Source organism: Orbicella franksi, chromosome 3 (genome assembly GCF_964199315.1).
Source record: "Orbicella franksi chromosome 3, jaOrbFran1.1, whole genome shotgun sequence".
NCBI classification, from domain to species: domain Eukaryota; kingdom Metazoa; phylum Cnidaria; class Anthozoa; order Scleractinia; family Merulinidae; genus Orbicella; species Orbicella franksi.
In genome coordinates this window covers 22,513,019-22,534,221 of record NC_138147.1, presented here as the reverse complement: position 1 = coordinate 22,534,221, position 21,203 = coordinate 22,513,019, and the positions used below count along the sequence as shown (strand labels likewise).

General features: G+C 39.9%; 2 protein-coding genes across 3 annotated transcripts in view; both read right to left on the bottom strand.

Annotated features, from left to right (window-relative positions):
- LOC145482674 (endothelin-converting enzyme homolog) overlaps positions 1–21,203 on the bottom strand; it is a 237,657-nt gene that overhangs the window by 163,515 nt on the left and 52,939 nt on the right. Inside the window, exon 6 of the mRNA XM_081461309.1 lies at positions 13,128–13,217. Coding sequence (XP_081317435.1) covers positions 13,128–13,217 — 90 coding nt within the window. The remainder of the gene's footprint in view (positions 1–13,127; positions 13,218–21,203) is intronic.
- Positions 5,191–21,203, bottom strand: part of LOC145482721 (uncharacterized) — a 96,440-nt gene continuing 80,427 nt past the window's right edge. Inside the window, exon 2 of one of the 2 annotated variants that reach the window (XM_081461363.1) lies at positions 5,191–5,226. The gene's annotated coding sequence lies outside the window, so the exon portion shown is untranslated. Of the gene's footprint in view, positions 5,235–21,203 lie in introns of both variants that reach the window. The other variant, XM_081461362.1, reaches the window with a different exon arrangement.

The window sequence follows — 21,203 nt, the reverse complement described above, 5'->3', positions numbered from 1 at the left end:
CTATGACCTCTAAAACGTTACATACTACTGGGTCAAACAGCTCTACTTTTAACGTTAAAGTCCTCCCAATACTACATCGCTTCAAAAATAATTGGGAAGCAAGTAGTAAGGAAAGGAACTCTCCAACGGCTGCCTCCCAGGGAATGGCGTCATAACCTGAAAATAGAATAGTGACATCATTGGGGAATGACACCAAAATCTAAAAATAGAATAGTGACATCATCGGGGTGGTAAGGCGGAGGGTGAAGGGTGTCATTGGAAGGATGACATCATTATCTAAATGTAGAGGTGACGTAATTTCCCTTTTCGGAAGACATCGGGGCGAAAAACTAAAAATAGATTGGAAGACGTGGTAGTAGTCTTAGGAGATGACATCATGAAATGGAACCCCTGCCCAATTCGGCCCATAATTGAGTACAATAGGAAGAAACACATCTTAGCAGCGCAATTTCATAACAGAATAAAATATAACATTTAAAAAAGACGACACACCGTTTAAATTTGCAACACATGTTTCGGATACTCAGTACCTATCTTCAGTTAAAGTTTTACAAGTGGGTGGCTTTATATAAAGTAGGTAACAAGTAGGTGTAAATTACAAAATGTAGAATAATAGTACAAATCAGTGAAAAGGTTACATAATACTTAAGGGAAACAAAAAAGGTGCGGGCACAAATCTGTGAAAAATGCTGAATACAAATAGCAATTAAAGAAGGAGTGTTAAATTAACATGTTTGAGTTGTTTATTCAACGCGGATCTTTCCCATTCAATATGAAGGGCTTCTTTGATCTTTACATAGTTAAATTAGGTCGCTAAATATCATAGAAGCAAACAAACAGGCTAGGGTTTAGGTTGGAAGGCCTTTGACCCTGTACATCTTTTGTTTTATGCTCATTGACTATGCTTGAATTACGTAATTACGCAATTAGTTGTATGAGCACACGAACCCTGCTGCCAAAATGTCTAGTGGTTACGTTTCACCGACATAACAGGTATCACATCCTGCACATGAAAATTTGTAAACCACCTGGGAACGGAGCCACTGGCTCCCAACCTGCCAGAATCTATGGCCTTCCCAAAATGCATAAGGCTCGTGTCCCTAGGTCTACCCTACTCTTTCGCCCCATACTCTCCTCGATTGTTACTTACAACTACAAGTTAGCTAAGGTTTTATGTTCCCTTTTGGTTCCATTCAGCCCACAACAATGCAGTGCACAGGATACTTTCCCTTTCGTCAATGAAATCATCAATATTTCTATTCATGGTAAATTTATGGTCTCCTACGATGTGGAAAGTTTATTCACCAACATACGTACCGCTCGGAGAACCTATGAAATTATTGCTGTTCGCTACCGCCGAGACCCACTTTTCATTTAACGGCAACTTTTATGATCAAACGGACGGTGTAGCTATGGGTTCTCCCATCGCACCCGTTCTTGCCAATCATTTTATAGGTCACCATGAGAAAGATTGGCTGCAAAAATTCAAGGGCGCTGAAATTCTTTTCTATCGCAGATATGTGGACGATACGTTTTGCTTATTTAACAACGATAATGATGCCTCACAATTTTTTGATTTTATCAACTCACAACATACTAACATCAAGTTCACTATGGAGAAAGAGGAGAACCATAAACTACCCTTTTTGGATGTACTCGTTGACAACAGTCACCCAATTTTCTAGTAGCATCAGTGTTTCGGAAGAAAACTTACATGGGGCTGCTCACCAATTTTTTCAGTTTTACACCCTTTTCTTACAAAATTGATCTCATTTGCACTTTAGTGGACAGGGCCTTCAAAATCTGCAACACTTGGAGCGGCTTTCACACCGCCATCCAACAGTTAACATCTATTCTTATGAAAAATTGTTTCCCAGGTAAAATTATAGAAAGGGTAGTTGATCAATACCTTTATAAGGTTCACAACACCTCAGTCGATGCATCCCGGCAGGACCATTCTAAGGGAAAGACCAAACGGTTTTTCAAATTACCTTATACTGGCCCCTTTTCCCTTTTAGCGCAACGTAAAATCAAAATCATCGCTAAGAAATATTGGAAGGATTTAGACCTTAGGTTAACCTTCTCTTCCTATATTAAGTTAAGTAACATGTTCGGTGCGAAGGCCTCGATCCCCAATGCGCTCCGTTCCCAGGTGGTAAGAATCTATGCTCTTTTAATTGTTTTTGCATCTTAGACTCAGCTCTTACTAATTTCCAACTTAAGATCAAAGAAGCCCTTCATAATGAATGGGAGAGACCCGCGTTGAAAAAACAACTCAAAAATGTTAATTTAACACTCCTACTTTAATTACTATTTGTATTCAGCATTTTTTACAGATTTGTACCCGCGCTTTTAAGTATTATGTAACTTTTTCACTGATTTGTACTACTATTCTACATTTTGTAATTTACACCTACTTGTTACCTACTTTTTAGAAAGTCATGCACCCACTTGTAAACATCCTTTACCTGAAGATGGATACTGAGTATCCGAAACATGTGTTGCAAATTTAAACGGCATGTCGTCTTTTTTAAATGTTTGATTTCAATCTTTCTGCTACAAAAATTTGAGAATAAAATATACTTAATTTTTATTACTTAATCCTATCTGGGAAATATTAATTTTGTAGGCGACATGGAAGTTGCTTTTCCACGTTTGGATCGTGAATTTGTATTTACACTTTGAATAGACGCTGATTTCCCTTGGATATGATTACTATCAGCTTTAGATTTCTATATGGTTTACTAACTTAATAGACGGAACAAAACAACTCTGTTCGTTCAAACACAATAGAGTTTTCCACTGCTTCTTTGTTATTGCAAAATAATCTCCCTGGGGTCATTAACGCCTAAAATTATACAAATATTTTTCAAAGGCTACTTACAACTACTTACAAGCACTACTTTAACAACTTACAAGTCTCAGAACTCTAACTTGTCGAGTGATCATTACAAAGTCCTACGGTTTGTTCTTCCAATCCGGTCATGATCCGGTGCACTCAGAGCCTTTTCGATAATTCTGTTTACACTGGCTGCGAAGTCATTAGTCGTTTATTTCAATGTAACTTTGAGGTAGCATAGATAGTCTTATATCCCATAGTAAGCTCCTAATTCATCTTCTGAGCGTCCTCCAGCTGTTTTGGAAACCCGCACTTCTTCTTAATAGTCTGTTGAGTAGAAACTTTCGTTTATTCACCGCTAGTTCCATAAACTTCCATAGCCTCTTTCCAGACGAAACCCTTAGTGTCCATTAATTGTTGCTTTGAGTCCATTATTTCTCTGAAGATGTGGTCTTTATAGAAATCGTGCATCCATGTTAAAAATTGTGACAAAACTTTCCTTAAAGGAGAAGGTCAGTTCAAAAAACGTATATTTTTTTCAATGCTAATAAAAACCTTGCGAGTTTAGCCACTCACCGAAGTCTCAGCCTCTAAAGTGCAGCCTTATGAAATTCGTCTCTGAAAGACGCCCATAATTCATGTCAATAAATTGTTGTTTTGTGTCCATTATTTCTCTAAAGATGTGGTCTTTCTTGAAATCCTGCATCCATCTTGAATATTCCCTGTTAAATATTCTACCGCGATCCATATAAACAATAATGGTCCAAATTGGGCAGGGGTTCCATTTCATGATGTCATCCCCTACCGCGTCATCCAATCTATTTTTAGTTTTTCGTCCCGATGATGTCATCTTCTGAAAAAGGAAATTACGTCACCCTTATATTTAGATAATGATGTCATCCTTCCAATGACACCCTTCACCCTCCGCCTTACCACCCCGATGTTGTCACTATTCTATTTTCAGATTATGATGTCATTCCCCAATGATGTCACTATTCTATTTTAGGTTATGACGTCATTAACCGCGCGGCCATGGGCCGAGCGCGGTTCTAGGTTTACCCGTGGTTTATTATTTTTTTTTTTTTTGTCGGTGACCAGACGCAGACCTCCGCTCGGCCAAACTTTGAGTCACGCAACATGTGATGTTTTTTACGGATATTGTTTTCTTTTTTGTGGGTAAAATATATTTTCTTTTCGTTTTATCAAACCGTTCGATTCCAAGGGAATAATAAATACGCTGAAAAAAGGTATTATGTCAGCCATGGAATACGCTGACGTTGCAGCTTTCACTTTCGCTACGTGACAAATACGATCGTGTTTACTCTGCAAGTTTATTTCGGCAGAAGCGACGGTCATTAATTTATTTGTAATTTTGTGAGTATTTCTTGTGGTTTTACGCAAATGAAGTAAATCCTTTGGCTGTTTCATCGCAGCCAGTTCATAGATCGGAAGGAAAATTAAATATTTGCAAGCCAAGCAAAGAACGTGTCAGAACATGCAAAGATTACGTCATTGGTAGGGAAATAACCACCGTACTAAAGATAGCCGTAGATAACGCAATTCTTGAATTATGTGACTCGTGTGACTTCTTTGCTAACCCTTAACTCAAGGGAAAAAAACAATTAAATTTAATCGTGACTTTAAAGAAAGAAAGCGGTTTGTAATAGGGTTCGTATCTTCATGCCCATACATATCCCGAAGAAAGTTCCAGATTAAGACCATTACGTCATCGGAGATTTGTCAACGGTTACCACTGATGGTGCAATAATACAGTTTGTGTTGATCAAGTAATGTGATGTCTACAGTACCAAAAGAATCATAAAGGACTGCTTTGGAATGTGCACTGTGTTGCGACGGTAGTGCTAAGCAAACAGTTAAATTTTAAAAGCGCGGTTATAAGATCTAACAGATCTTCTTGTTCCCTAAGAGTCACCCGTTGGAGAGCTCCCTGTTCCCTACTACTGAAGCATAAATTAAACTAATAAAAAGGTTGAGAGATCGAAATTCGAAAGAGAACAGCAATTGCACAAATGTCACGAACCGTAGGAGTCAAACCATAGGGTACAAACTTTTCACCAGGACTGCATGTCACTTCTAAATATTATTAACAGATGTGCGTCATAACATCGTAGACACAAGAGTGCCGGACTAAAGAAATGCTGTATGAAACCATTGCAGTCTCTCTTTTCGCTCGTCTTCCGACGCCTGTGCTACTTGCGGCTAGTGACTTCACACGTCACACTCGCTTGATCACGACCGCTCACTTGTGTTGCGTTCTTCTTTGCGTTCGTCCCTATGCAATTTGTATAGGTAATCACATGGAGCGGAGTAAAATTAAGGATTAATGTCACGCGTGTTTTCAGAAGTTGCTGAAATTGTCCTCGTCGCTGCGCGACTCGGGATTGCGATTAGTTGTTAATGAAATAGGGGGGAAAAATTACTGAATTTCTGAATGTGCTCTTGAGTAATCAGTCATTGGAAGCCATTTAATGGTGATAAAGAATCAATCACCACAAACGCACAAATGAGTTGAATGAAAATTTATTTTTGCACAAAGATACCAGGACATTGACAACCAGGCCTGCTAACAAACATTCAACTTTGAAAATTCAAAGTTAGTGCTTTTTCAAACAAAGTTAAAACGCACAAAACGCTTTCAGATCACTCAAAATCTTATTCTTAGATCACTTGTGCTCTTCTGAACGGCGTCATTCCTGGCGATGTTTAAGGTGACGCTGCAGTGACTGAAATTGTAAACATGGCCGAAAGCACACAAAGATGCAGTGGAATTTGCAGGATAAAGCTGACTTAAAGCGCCTCTTGAAGGAACAGGACCAGTGTTGTCGAAGGCTCGTGAAATGATCTGCTGCTCTTGTTCGTCTTCTGAGTAGTAATCGTCAAGCCCGTTGGCAGATGCGTGGCCTGTGATGTTCATTATTTCACACTTCGGGATACCAGAACTTTTCAGCTTCTTTACCACGGTTTTTCTTGCACTATGGTTGTTCAAATTTTTCTCGCGGTGAGTTTTCTTTCATGTTTTTCATTATTGTGTTTATGGTGTTCTTTCCCATTGGGGTTTTCTTGTACCAAACGCTTGAAACTGGCTTGTCGATGACAGTGAAGTAAAACGGACCGCTTTTCTTTCCTTATTCCCTGTGGCAAACATTTTGGGGGTGACTAGTCTGGTTTTCACGTCTCCTCGTCTTAGTTCGACTTTCGGCAAAAGTTAGAAATTCGTCGTCGTCGTCGTCGTCGCGTTGTAAAGTGAAATCTCCAACTTTCATTTGGTGGTGTTCTTGTCGCCCTCGTAGGCCAAAGTGCTGAGTGAGCAGCGACCACGTGGTGTTAAGTAGAGCTCGTGGAGTGCCTCCTCAAGGCTGGCCGTTCTGCCTGAGGACTTCTTCCTCTTCTTTTGTCATACTTCTGGATCGGTTTGGTCGCTTTCCTTTGCCTTGTTTTCGTAGTTTCCTGGCCTTCCCTTCCGGGACTTTGCTGGAGTTAAGAAACTCCCTATCTCGGATGATGGACTTTGGATAGGCTTTTTATTTTAGATATCTCTCCAGTGATGCCTGCATTACTTTCAGGCAGTCGGGCTCGTAGTCATCCCCGTTTTCTTTTCGTAACTCGGCATAAAACTGCGACAGTGTTTGGTCGAGGACATCGCTCTCGTACTCTACTAAATTTGCTTGGAAGTTTCTTTCATTAACCCACTTTTTGAAAACGTTCTTCCAGTACTCCGTGGTTTTCTTCGTGTTTTCATTTTCGCTCTTGTCTTTTAATTCTTCGATATATTCCTCGTCAACCATCTCGAAAAGAGATGCGATTGTTACAGAAATTTTTTAGCAACAACTTCTCGATAGCATAAGCTGATGCTAAGCAACCTGAGGACAAATCGTGAGCGGTTAATTTTGCCCTCTTCACAAGCAAAATTAAAAAAAACATACCCTCTTCATTGACCAATCAGCATTCAGTAATTTTCCTCTCTATGTTATTACAAACAAAAGAGAGACTATTTTCAGTCTAGTTGTAAACTGAATACGCTGAAACACTGGTGACTAGTATTATGACGTCTATATACTCCAGGCATGGTCAATCGATAAAAATCAATATCAGAAATCAATCGATTCAATCTATATCAATCAATATCAATCGCCGATTACTATCGATTGATATCTGCAATCGATAATAATCGAATTCACAGTCAAATTTCTTTGATTGCTATCAATTGGCAAAAACCTATAACAATCGGGAATTCCTGTCTTCAGGAATATCGACTGTTATCGATTGAAAAAAACGACAATAACCACCCAGACGTTTCAAAGATGGCTTTGTTATTGTGTAAAATAATACCCGAAACAACAGGCGTTCATCTTCAGCATTTTTATTGACACGACATGACAATTTTAAACTAAGGATTCAAAGTCCTGGTGCAGTGATCTCTTCTCCATGGGGCGCCGTTTGTAAATTTATTATTTAGACCGAATTTATGCCATTTTCCCCTTATTTAAAAATAATTGGAAATTCCAGAAAATTTGATTTACAAATAATTGAAGTTGTTTAGTTTATTATTTATATATAACAACTCTATGGTAAAAGATTATTTGTAAATCAGGACGTGCCTAAAATAATTATTTACATATCAAGGGACAAATTCTTGCGTCTTACAGTCAAACCGGATGTACTTTTGATGGGAACTTTGTAAACTTCCGCCGCAACATTGGTATTTGATTGACAGTTTGAGTCGTGTAAGTTGCAATCCACGCGAGCAAGTTTTTATCGCTTTCGCGCTGTTTTCAAATATCATTTGAACAGCAGTTTGCGAATCGAAATTCTTACTGTGGCTTATGATGGCTAACGTACATTATAATCGCACCACTACGCTTGAGAAAAGGGAGAAAATAATTGCCCTGTGGATATCTGGTTCAAAACAGACACAAATTGAAGAAGAAGTTGGGTTATCGCCTCAAATGGTATCCAATATTGTCAACAACTTCCTTCAACGCGGGGACGTATTTCCTTGGAAAGCCAGGTTGGAAGGAACGAACACAAGGCGAAGCGTTCCAAAAAGCTTCAGAGACATGTAAACTGTCGTATCCGTCAATATTGATAAATGTTTGAAAAGAAAGATCTTTGTATGATATTATGATTTGCTGGTCGTCAACGCCTTGAAGAAACGGTACAGCATTTTTTTCACGCGATCGATAAGACCTTGGTACTTGCTCTGTGGCTCATCCACAGAAAACTCGCAAAACTGTCTTCAAAATATTTAAGTAACACTTGAAACATTTTGGAAAATCTCAACGAGTTCTTGCCACGAGTTACCAAATAAACTGAGCAACTTGCTCGCGCAGGTTGCAACTTAAAACTATCAATCAAAATACCAATGTTCCGGCGGTTTGCAAAGTTCCTATCAAAAGAGCATGCGGTTTGGCTGTATTTATAAACAAATTTTCTGGCGTTTCCAATTATTTATAAATAAGGGGAAAATGGCATTTTCTAAATAATAAATTTACAAACGGCGCCCCATACTTCTCCAGGTCATTTGGGGTCTAAGGCTTGATCTTGGTATGTCCGTTCATCGCCGCACTATCAACTTTATCCTGAAAAACACTTCTTCTTTTACGTGTATTGTTCCTGGTCAATATTTATGGCGGCAAAGTGATTACTGCTATTCTACTAGGTTATATTTTCCTTCTGGACTACTTCTGGAGATCTATTCTTACGTTTGTTTCCTAATGCAAATAATTGAAATCACTAGAACACTGACTGTTGTTTATTTTGCTTCATCTTAACACCAATACTACTATGAGAGTGGAGGCTTTTTCACTGCTACTCTGGCTTGAGCTTCTTTCGGTGTGTTAAAGTGATTCCTCAGTATTGCGCATCCCTACTGCGCACGATTTTCGCGTCATCAACGCGTGCACGTGTATGACATAAGAGATTTCCCTCAAGCTAAGCAAACGCTCATTTTCTCTTAATTAAACGAGCACGGTGACATATGTTTGTTATTGCATAATTCTGGTGTACGAATTGTCCTCTTTAAGAAAAAAATTTTCGGAAGGAAAAAGAGATATGACTAAAAGAGAGCACAAAACCGTCACTTGAGGATGCGAATTATGACTTTGAAAACAACGATTCGAGGAACGTTTTGAGTCAATGTCTTTTAGAATTGTGTGATTTTCCCATAAATTTTATATTACATTGTTTCATGCGTCCAAGACTTTCTACTTGTCAAGATTTTTTTCAAGTACATTTCTTTCCTAACCTTTGCTTCCAGCTACCGCAAAATGTAGCTTGAACTGATTAAATAACGCGCGTAGTTAGTCATAAATGGGGTAAGGTTGGTTCTATCATATCCCTTTAGCGAGCATGGTGACCTATCCTTTTTGCTCATTGCCTGGTTTCAAGCCGAAAAGGACTAGGTACGAGTCGGTAAATTATGAGATAAGCAACTATTGATCCATATAGTCAGACAGAGCACACCGGGATTCACAAAATCCCCAAGTTTGGTGTTAATTAGGCAGTTTTGACTGAGATACAGCCATTTAAAAACGTCAAAATTAACAAAGAAATGTTTGGTCATCCGGACACAACGTCCGGATGGCCACACATTTCTTATTAAATTTTGACATTTTCAAATGGTTGTATCTTGCTTACTATTGGGTCTATTTACACCAAACTTGGGGATTTTGTAAAGCTTGGTCTGCACTTGACTATGTGGATCAATACTTGCTAAACCCATAATTTACAGACTCGTACCTAGTCCTTTTCGGCTTGAAACCAGGCAATGGATGGCGTAGTCTTCCATGAGCTTAGAGGGCAGTCCAATGGCACTCACTCACTCACTCACTCACTCGATTCTGATTAATTTATTCATAAAGTTGGAGTAAACATTTTTCCTCCTACCTCCCCTGCTAAGTATTGTTTTTGTCCCGAAGACTTCTGCGTATATCTTTAGCAGGTTTTATGGGGGTATTAGAATTTTTTGTCCAACAATATGGCGTAACGCGGCACAGAGGTCGAAGATGGTTTTTTGTTCGATCTGTAAGCAGGCATTCCTTCACGTCAGACATATTTTGCAGGTTGAAGGTTGCAGGTTGAAATTTAATTATAAATGAAAACCGCTGACACTAAAAATAATTAATAACCTATATACTCGTGAGAGGTTCTTACATAAAGTAGTTCGCGTCTTTCACATATTGAAAACACGATCGATCCGCTATAAGTACTTATCGATCGACACGCTTATCGCATGAGACCAGTGAAATCTATTCAAAGCCATCTGGATGGCTGCTTCACAGATGTTTCCATCGATTCCAGATTTGGCTCGGGTTTTCCCTCAACAACAGAAGATTGCCATCACAAATGAAGCAAATGAATAAAGAAATGAAATAATATAAGTCTTTAACATTTTAACCGACGGAATATACTAGCAGAAGCTTAGTGTGCTTTCATTTTGGTACTGACAGGGAAGAAACCAAATTCAGCAGATAATTCAGATGATATTTCAGATGTTTCTTCAAAAACGATAATTCATTGCAGGCTTCAATAATGGGGATAGGGGGTACTTTGGGAATTTCTGGGTGGGGATGTGCAGCTGAGACCCTGGAACCCTTAGCCTATACCAGAGCTAATATCAGTTGAATTTTGCTACCCTATACTAGAGTAAACTACTCAAATTCCCCCAGCTATCGACACTGTTGAGGTTGAATTGCGTAAATTTAAACTTGCCGATTTGATTTTTTCATATATTTTTGAGTGGCAATTCCTAGTTTCCTTAGTCTAGATAAGATCTTCAACCAACTGGTCAGTTTTGTGAAAAATGTTACCCTATTCTAGACCAAACGCTCTGATTTATATACCCTATCCTAGAGTAAACTGCTTGAAAACCATACCCTTCACAGCGGCACATACCTATATCGCCCATATATGGCAGTTCCCCCCGGGGAACATACTCTCCTCCCATCGCTTCGGCCGGTTTAGCACTTAGGTGGAAGCCACCTTACGGATCGATTGTAAACTGCGTCATGTAACAGTCACGGTAAGTCTACCACCTGCGCGTTTCTTTTAAGTGCCAGCGGTTTTCCAGTTTATTAGAATTAAATTTTAACCTGCAACGTGCAACCTGCAAAATATACCTGCCGATTCCTTCATAGGTTGAAAAATGGGAAGTTATTACGCTAAGAAACTCTTGCTGCGACAAATAGACAACGAAATTCTATAAGCGACGATACTTGCAACGAAATCTTAAAAGCTACGATGTCTATGACCGTGGGCTGTAGACGAATAGATGGAATCGTTTAAAAAAAATTTTTATGCTTTACGTCCCCCGGAGGAGGAATGAAATGAATGCCGTGTCATCTGGAAGCTAAGACAAGCCTCCTTTTCTTTTAAAACCTATGCATATAAGAGCACTTTTGAGTAATAGTAATTAGATTCTTTCGTTCGGAAACTGCTCGATTCCGAAGAAAATAGTCATATGACAAAGCACATGGAGAGCCATTTTGTATCACTTTACAGAGTTGACTTCTGTCAGAATTATCTGAGCCGCTCTTACATGTAGAGTAACATCAGTACCTTATATTGGGACTACAATTAAATGAAACTACTAGAACCCATCATTAGGGAACACAAGAAGAGAATGTGTTAATCTGTCTCTATTAATTAAGTGCAAGTCTGCCAATGTTTATTTGAAGTATAAGCTATCCTAACTGTTCCAGCTTTTACCTGTTGAATTTTCATTTAACTCTTAAAATGGTTGTTATCATGCTGTATTTCTACTATGTGTGTCCTGCTGCTGTAGAGATCATGTTATTTATAACTCAATAAAAAATGTATAACCTGCATGTAAAGGATCTACTGTTGGCTACAATGTCTCCTCTTAGCTTTTATGTGCTACATTATGGTAGTCAGTATTTCAGTGGACGTAATAAGAAAGAAACTATTCCTGTTAAAAGCAGTGTTCATCTTAATTTTTGTTGTTGTGCTCTGTTGAAATCTATTTCAAAATATATGTAATAAATAATTATTTATTATAAAATGATTTTACCAAAGAACGAATTCAGCTACATAAAGGGTTTCATACATACATACAACCTTTATTTATACACGATAAAAGACGTCAAAGCTAACAAGCTTGTGGGGTCGTGTACTAATAAGATACATAAAATAGGCAACCATATGTGGACATCAGAACCTGTGCATCACATTTGACCAAAAGATGTCTATTTTCCTGTTTTTGACTGTAGTACCAAGCAGAACTCTACAATGATCAATTTCTCTTCTCTTTTTATTCAACTACCTTTTCTACATTCATCCAATAGGCCATTTCCGAGTTGCCTTTTACCTCTATGTCAAAACGAGTCTAAGTGCAAAACCATTAGTATGACGTCCGCCTACAGGTTCATTTCCATGCAAATCAAATGCAGTTTCACATGAAGACTCGTTTTGAAACTGAGGCACAAAGAAACATTTATCCATGAGCTGGCTCACAGGAGCCTTTGATTATTGTATGTTTTGAAACGGTGCTTGGTAGGGAACATTCAAGGAAAGTTTCAAAAAAATTGTTCGGCAACTTTTTTTCTGAGGAATCACCTTAAACTAGCAAAGAAAGATGTAAAGTGCAAAATGTTTCTGTTGTTTCTGTTATTATTTTGTTGATGATTGTAAAAGATATACAGGCTATGAAAAAATGATTCAATAAAACCATTACAAACAAATTTTGACAAACATTTTAATCAGTGTAACTTGTAAAAGGACAAAAATAATTTCCGTTAACGATCAATAACAATCGATAACAATCGATGAATCAATTGTTATCGATTACTATCGGCAATCAACAACAATCGAACTCACAACTTTTTTCCTTCTTCGATTCAATTCTTATACCCTAAAATGCTATCGGCAATCAATATCAATCTTCAGTTGATATCGATTATCGGTCAATCGATTGATTACGCCTGGATATACTACAACATGGTTGTTTTCATGCGTGTCATAAAATTCCTAAAGCCTTTGAATACACCAATACGGCAAAAAACAGTGAAATGCTATGGGACTTGAAAAAGTACTGTTAATTAATGCTGCACATTCCTGTAGCCTGGCCATGCCTTCTCTTGTGATTGCAATAGGCCTTACCTCACTCTCTTGTATCATCAGACAAGAAAAGACGGGGTAAGACAACACCAACCAAAAGTTGCGTTCCTTTTCCTAGTTTAGATTTCCTGAATATTAGTTCATGTCAAATCGATTTAAGTGTCACTTTTCATATACTCTTTCCAGCACTGACCTGTCCTTTTGTTTGCCCTTGGAGTTCTTTTACACTCATTAATTTGTACAATTTACTTCTGTCAGCTCTCTCTTCTGCAGTTGCAGATAACTTGAAGGGAGAAAAAAAAAGTCAGTCTCAGTAAAAAGATGTGCTCACAAGGAAATTACAAAAAAAGATGTTGTGAATGAGGTCTACAAAATAAATACCTATTTACGAGCCTATTCATAGCGAGAGAACATACATTTTACGATCATAAAAAAGAGACCTCAACACCACACAGGAAGGAAGACTCTGAATGCTTATGAATGCCTCTGAATGCCTTTATGCTTACAGCTATTATGGATGCGAGAAGCGTGGAAATTCAGTGTGTCCACCACCCTGACCAAAGTAAAAATGTCAAACCATGTCTTATCCTTACTCGCTTTGAATCTGTGAAATTCAATACCTTTGGCAAATTGAGGGTAAATATTCAGTAGTAAAAAAAGTCAATTTTATTATTCTCACTCAAGCTGCGGCCCGCAGCTACCACTGAGCTGCAGCATACATTCTAGTTAAGATCTAAGTTCTACATAACACTTCCTGCTTTCTCTGTAAGACTTCACTTTCTATCACTTTGCTTGGTTGTTATACATAAACCTACCTATCAAGTATAAGCACAACGACGTTGAAAAAAAAAACCGGAAAGATGTTTTTTTGGAATCTAGAGAAAAGGCATTATAAACAAGGTTTAATAACAACAAAATTGAATTCACAATATCAGACTAAGACATTCTTAGTGAATGCAAGGCTTTCAGTATTGGTTTAAGCTTCAGACAGCTTTTCTGCCAGCTGATACAGACTTCTTTCAAGTGAATAAAAGACCAGTTTAAGTGAAGACAAAAGTAAATCTATTGAAGGATGTCAAACAGAAGTGCATTGCTCAGCAGCCTTAAAAAATCATGGAAATGGGAGAGAACCCGGGAACTGATGGCCTCCAAGCTGAATTTTTTTTTCCAAAAAAATACATATTGGATCAACATTTCTGATCCTCTACTAAAATCTTCAAACTAATTAAAAGCAATCACCAAAATATTGATAAACGATCGCGAAAGAACGTAGACGGTAATTTCCACCAAAAACCAAAACGTTACATCCAACATGGCAACAAAAACTAAATAGAGGTTTATATCAGTGATTTATTGTCACATAACAATAATTCTGGAGATATGCAAGACGTACAAACTAAACTCAATAAGAAAAACCTCTAGTGAGAACTGAAAAAAGCAATAGCCAATGTCCATTACGTGTGTGTTGGACACTCCACCAACAATGCTAGCTTCCCAACTGGCTTCTTGAACAAACACGGATTGTGTCATCTTTCTCAGGAAAGATCCTAATTGTAACCCAAGTGCGGGAACAATCTCCGCTTTGGGTTTTCTCATTAAGGACAGTGGCCAAATCACCAACACTGAGATAAACAATGGTAAATACCACCTTTTCCTTTCAATTAAAGCAGGCAAATACACTTTAAGCTATCTGCTCCAGACTTGAAAAGGTGAAGTTACCTTCCATAGATCTTTCAGGAGGCTTACCAACAAAGGGGTTTGTGGCTTGACTCTTTTTGTCTTGCTTCTTCCTCTTTCAGGTCACAAGATGACACTGTAACGATGTTATGATGTCATAGGCCCTTCGGGCTTGCGCAGTAGAATGAGATATATCCCGGATGTAGTTGTTGTTGTATTACGGCTAGTAATGGCGGGCTTTTATGAGCTTTATGAAAACCGTCGTGTTATCATCGTTTGGTCTCGTTTAGACAATGCTACGTGGTGTCAGAAGTGAAACACACATAGTGCTGCCGCTCGTGGCCTGGCCGAAAGCCAACTTGGTGAGTTTTTTTGAAGTATTTTCCGTGAACTCTTCCGTCGATACTTCTGTACATGCATTATGCCACGAGTGAAGAAGACGGTGGCGCTTCGGGTACACAACCCTCGATGATAACTGTTCCTGTGAATATACCGCTTCCAGAAAGGATGGACTTAAGCGGTGGAAATCTTCCTGTCAAGTGGCAACGATTCTGTCGAGCGTGGTCTAATTACGAAAGCGCGGCTCAGCCAAAAGACCCCGAAAACCCGGGCAGAAATAAGGAACGACGGGCAGCCACGTTGCTTACGTGCATCGGTTCTGATGCATTAAATGTAATTGATGCTATGGAGTTTGAGAAAGAAGACCAAAGAAAAGACCCAGAAGTGATCTTAGAAAAGATGAAACAATACTGCATTAGGGAGTGCAATGAGACCTATGAAAGGTACGTGTTCAACCATCGGCACCAAGAGTCAAATGAATCAGTTGATGCTTATGTTACCGTATTACGACAATTAGCGAAGACATGTAAATATGGGTCATTAACAGACTCTTGATAGAATGGTGGTGGGCACCAATGACAATTCTGCTCGTTAGAAGCTCCTGCAGACAAGCAAGCTCACTTTAGGACAATGTATAGACATCTGCAGATCTTCGCAGACATCAGCAAAGCAGTTAAAGGAGATGAGTCAAGAGGATGTCCGTTTCGTGAAGGAAGACAAAAGAAAAACAGCTGACAAAAAGAATACAAAGGTTCCAGAGAAGAACCAAAACGAGTCACAAGAACGCAAGTGCAAGTTTTGTTTCAGGCACCATCCTTTCACTAAGAAGAACTGCCCTGCACGGGGAACATCTTGCAAGAATTGTGGCAAGCCAAACCATTTTGCGGTATGTTGCAAAGAATCTAAGAAGAAAGTGCTGTCTGTGGATTACAAATCCGAAGATGAGGAGTATGAATATGTAGCCGATGTTGAAGTGAAAGAACAGGTTAATGCATTAGCCTCCAGTCGTCACCCTATCAAAGTTTTGCCATTCTACTGGTCAATGGAAACCAGGAAAAGTTTCAGTTAGACAGTGGATCAACAGTAAACATCATGACTGATGAGACAGTGTTAAAGCTGTTTGACCAAAACGGCTTGAGTGAATTGGAAGAACCCCTCTTAACCCTGGCAATGTACAACCAGTCAGAGGTCAAACCCTTGGGCAAGAAGCGATTAAAAGTCGTCTACCCCAAGAGCAATAAGAAATACAGCATTGAGTTTCATCTTGTTTGTGGTGATTGTAAATCCATTTTTGCTTGAGGACCAGCGAACACCTTCAGCTGCTAACAGTCAACAGCCAGAATATCCTTTCTGTGGAATCAAGCGGTCTGGAGGAGAAAGGTCCCAAGGTGGAAGACTACATTTCGCAGTACACCGATGTGTTCACTGGAGAAGGCAAACTAGAAGGGCTATTCCACCTGGAGATAGACAAGAATGTTCAGCCAGTCCAACTACCTACACGGAAAGAACCCATTGCCCTCAGAGAGCCTCTAAAACAAGAACTGGACAGATTGTCAAACATTGGAGTGCTTCGAAAGGTCGATACATCTACGAACTGGATTTCAGCACTTGTGGTCACAAAAAAGAAAAAAGGCAAAGTTATACTGTGTATTGACCCAAAACCATTGAATGAAGTTTTACACAGAAATCATTACCCCTTACCTACAATGGATGATGTGCTGCCTCTGTTATCAAAGGCCCGTGTGTTCACGGTATTAGATGCGAAAAATGGGTTCCGGCACATACAGCTGGATGAGCCAATCAGCTTTGCTACTACCTTTGGAACACCCTGAGGATGCTTTCGGTGGCTTCGCTTGCCGTTTAGTGTATCCCCAGCTCTAGAGGAGTTTCAGAGGAGGATTGATATTGCGCTTGAAGGCCTACCAGGGCAGAAGGCTGTAGCAGACGACATCCTGGTGTTCGGAGCAGGAGACACCGATGAGGAAGCACTCAAAGATCATGACCGAAACCTGCGAGAAGTGTTCAACAGTTGTCGGCAGAAGGGCATCAAGCTTAACTCAGAGAAGATACCGTTTAGACAGAAGCAAGTCAGCTCCATGGGCCACATCATATCGTAGGAGGGTCTCCGGGCTGATCCAAACAAGCTGAAAGCTATCAATGAAATGCCGCCTCCCACGGACAAGGAAGGTGTCCAGAGAGTACTAGGCATGATAAATTACGTGCAGAAGTCTGCTTCCAACTTAGCAGATTTGGCCAAACCACTGAGAGAGCTTGTCAAGAAGGACAATGAGCTTGTCTGGGACAAAGAAGCTCATGGTCAGTGTCTAGATCAAGTGAGGCAGGGTTCAACCCAGGCACCCGTGCTCAAGTTCTTCGACCCCCAAAAGAAGACCGTACTCCAGTGCGACGCCTCTATGAATGGTCTTGAGGCGTGCTTGATGTAGGATGGTCGCCCTGTGGCGTATGCCTCCAGGGCTCTGACGCCTACTGAGACTAACTACGCTCAGACAGAAAAGGAACTATTAGCAATTGTCTTTGGAGTTGAGCGATTTGAGGGCTGTCTATGGCAGAAAGATCTTTATTGACACTGATCGCAAACCCCTGGAGTCTATTATGAAGTGAAGTCTATTGAGTGCACCAAAGCGATTACTGGGAATGCTGTTGCGTCTACATAAATTTGACTTAGACGTTTCCCCCAGAAAGGGTACAGAGATGCACATGGCTGATCCACTTAGTCGAGCTCACCTTCCCCTAGTTAAACAAGACATAGTTGACACCCAGGAAGTATGGATGGAATGTTGCCGACACAGGATCACCAACAGAAGTTGAGACTGAGAATGTAGACATGACAGAGTTTGTGCCCATTCGGAAACTAACTTTGCAGGAAATCAAAAGTGCCACTGAAGTTGATGCAGAGCTCCAGGCATTAGCCTTTATTATTACACAAGGCTGGCCAGAGAGAAGGGCTGACGTACCCTCCCAGTTGCAGTTCTATTTTTCCTTCAGAGAAGAGTTGTCAATACAGGATGGTGTTGTGTTCAAGGAGGAGCGCATTGAGGTACCATCTAGCCTCAGGCAATGCATGATGGATAAAGTACATGCCAGTCACCTGGGCATTCAGGGGTGCCTCAGGAGAGCCAAAGAAGCCTTCTACTGGCCAGGCATCTACAAGCAAATCACACAATTCATCTCAAGGTGCAGCATTTGCAACAGCTACAAACCAGAGCAGCAGAAAGAACCTCTGAAATGTCACGAAATACCTGCACGACCATGGCAGAGCATCTCAGCAGACCTGTTCGAGCTCAATGGCACCCAGTACTTGATTACAACTGACCGCTATTGTAATTTCTTCGAGTTGGATATACTGACGTCTACGACAGCCAGAGCGGTTATTAACAAGCTGAAACCTCATCTGCCAAGATATAGTATTCCAGACCGACTAACCACAAACAACGGCTCACAGTTCGACTGTGCTGAGTCCGCACAGAGGATGGTAGGCTCTACCGCCGAAACCGTTCACATCTTTACAAAGTTCCTGAGGACTTTCAAGCGATGCCAGACGAAGACATAGGGGAATCGAAGGTCAATGCTCAAACTCTACTCCCCGCCAGGAAACCTACTGAGGAGACACTCCAGGTGCCCCCTGAACCTTCAGCGTTGCAGTTACCAGATGTTTCGCAGCCAGATTTACAGTCAGCTTCGCAAACTATTCCCGCCCATGTCTCTACTAGAAGTGGCAGGATTGTTAGGAGACCTGCTTACCTCAAGGATTTCACCACCTAGGAATCCATTGTAAAGGTTTTTCGAACAGTTCTGAACAGTGAACACTGTTAGATTTGTTTTGTTTAATCACTTGTCCATCCGTCTATTGCCTACCTTACCGTCCCTTCATTTCTTTGTTTTGTTTGTTCAAGAAGGGAGATGTAACGATGTTATGATGTCATAGGCCCTTCGGGCTTGCGCAGTAGAATGAGGTGTATCCCGGATGTAGTTGTTGTATTACGGCTAGTAATGGCGGGCTTTTATGAGCTTTATTAAAACCGTTGTGTTATCATTCTACGGTCTCGTTTAGACTACGTTACAGACACAGCTGATGATCTTAACGAATAATCACCGGATGCTTGACAAGACAAATTCTGGCACAGTCAATTCTTTCACCAGCCCGGAGAATGTCTCTTTCAACCAAGAAAGATGTTAAAGTCTTCAAACGACTTTTCGTTCCAACAGGTTAACCAGCAGTTGAATTGAAGAGGTTGGCTGGAAATGCTTCTCTTTGAATAGACTTGATCTTCCTTAATTTTCTTAAACATCCAATTGGCCAATCTATATATCTTCCTCTGCAATTCCGAATGAACCGCTGCACATAAGAACTAATCCGTTCAACAAAACATTAACAAAAGATGAGTAATGAGAAACGTTTATGAACTGACGGTTACTTTTCCAATCAACACAGCTGACATGGTGGTTTCAGCTGGTATTTCACAAGTCACATCAGAAGTAGGAGTGAACTTTGATATCGGAATATCTTACCACAGATCTTCTGACAGTGCAGTTCTGCTCCATTTAACCAGTAGCAGTTCGAAATAATTCCATCTGGTTTCACTTTATGGACTGCAGGACTGAGTTTACCAGGGCAATGACGCCATTGATGCAGTTCTGAAGCATAAAGATTTTCAGAAAGTCTGTTGGTAGTGAAAGTAGGATGTTGATTCGACCCTCCACAAATCTGACCAATAACAGCACTACGTCACAGCATGAAAAAGCAAATTTACGTTGGCATAAAGACCACGTAAATGTAACGTAAAGTTCGGATATACGCGACTTTACGCTAACTTTACGAAATGTAAAGTTGAGCTTTACGCCACCTTTAATGGAAGGCGTAAAGTTGCGTAAAAGAACACCTTAACCCTTGACGTAAAGTTGGTGTAAATGTGTCGTAAAGTCGATTTTAAACAACAGCATAAATCCAGTCTAAAGGCACTGTAGAGGTTAATTTACGCTACTTTACAGAGCATTAATTTTTCTTGTTACAAAGTTCACCAGTATCACGCTCCCAAACCCAAATTTAGCCTGCCATTGATGGGCAGGAAGCTAAAAAATTGATTAAGAGTTAGCTCAAATATTTTATGAAGATAGGGGAGAGTTTTCATGGGCTTGTTCGTCTTAAAATGCAGCGAGCTCACCCCAAATCCATTAATAAATTTGTAACAAAATAGTCAGCTCTGTTTCATTACTCCATTTATTCACAATACATCCGTTACTGAAAATTACGGAATACTCATAACAAAAATGTTGTCAGTTGGTCGTGTTCTCAGGAGTATGAAAATAAAATAATCATCAATCAACATAGATTAATTTTACTCCCACAAGTACGGTTACAAAGGTACAACCAATTAATTGTAAGAGAAGAAAGAAATTTTAAATTCGTCAAAATAATCACTGCAAATCATCTACATGTACTTTTTGTTGTCCATGGCATGGCTTCTAAACCTTAACTGGAACAAACAGAAAGGATAAAAGTTTATGCACAACAATGTTTATCACTTTAGTCAATATTCAGGTGACCTCCGGCAAGTGTTCTTTTTAGACTTCTTTTTGTTGGAAGAAAGATATGGCCTGGTGCTCTGTGAAGGTGTCACAGTCCGGCTGCTGAGAGGTGTTGCAGCTGTACATGAAGTGCTGGTGGAGGGAGCAGTAATCCTGGTGCCTGGGGAAGTTTTTTCAGATCTGTTCCCAGGTAAAAGTTTGGAAGGTCTGGTACCAGTGGAAGGTCTTACAGGTCTGCTACTGAGGGAAGTTGTTTCAGGTCTGATGCTCGGGGAAGTTGTTGCTGGTCTGATGCCAGGGGAAGTTGCTGCAGGTGTGGTAGCCGAGGAAGGTTCTGTAGGTCTGACAACTGTGGAAGGTCTTGCAAGTGTGGCACCAGGGGAAGTTGATGCAGGTCTGGCACCATCTTTCTAAAGTTTTGCTGTAAATAAAAATATTGAAATCAGTAATTATTTAATTACTGATGATTGAAAAAAGGGAGAGGTCCGTTTGTACAGAAAGACTGGGAAAAAAGGCGAAAGCCACCACTGCTGCGACAAAGACAAACTTTATGTTTCACTTTACAAAATGCTCTACTTCGAGTTAAAAATTAACTATTATTACCAAGACCACTCTTCTGTTAAAAAAAGTCTCTGAATAATTTATTTTGGGCTGTCTTACAAGTGAAACGTTAGCCGTCCCATTTGCGCCTTGTCCCCGCGTAAAG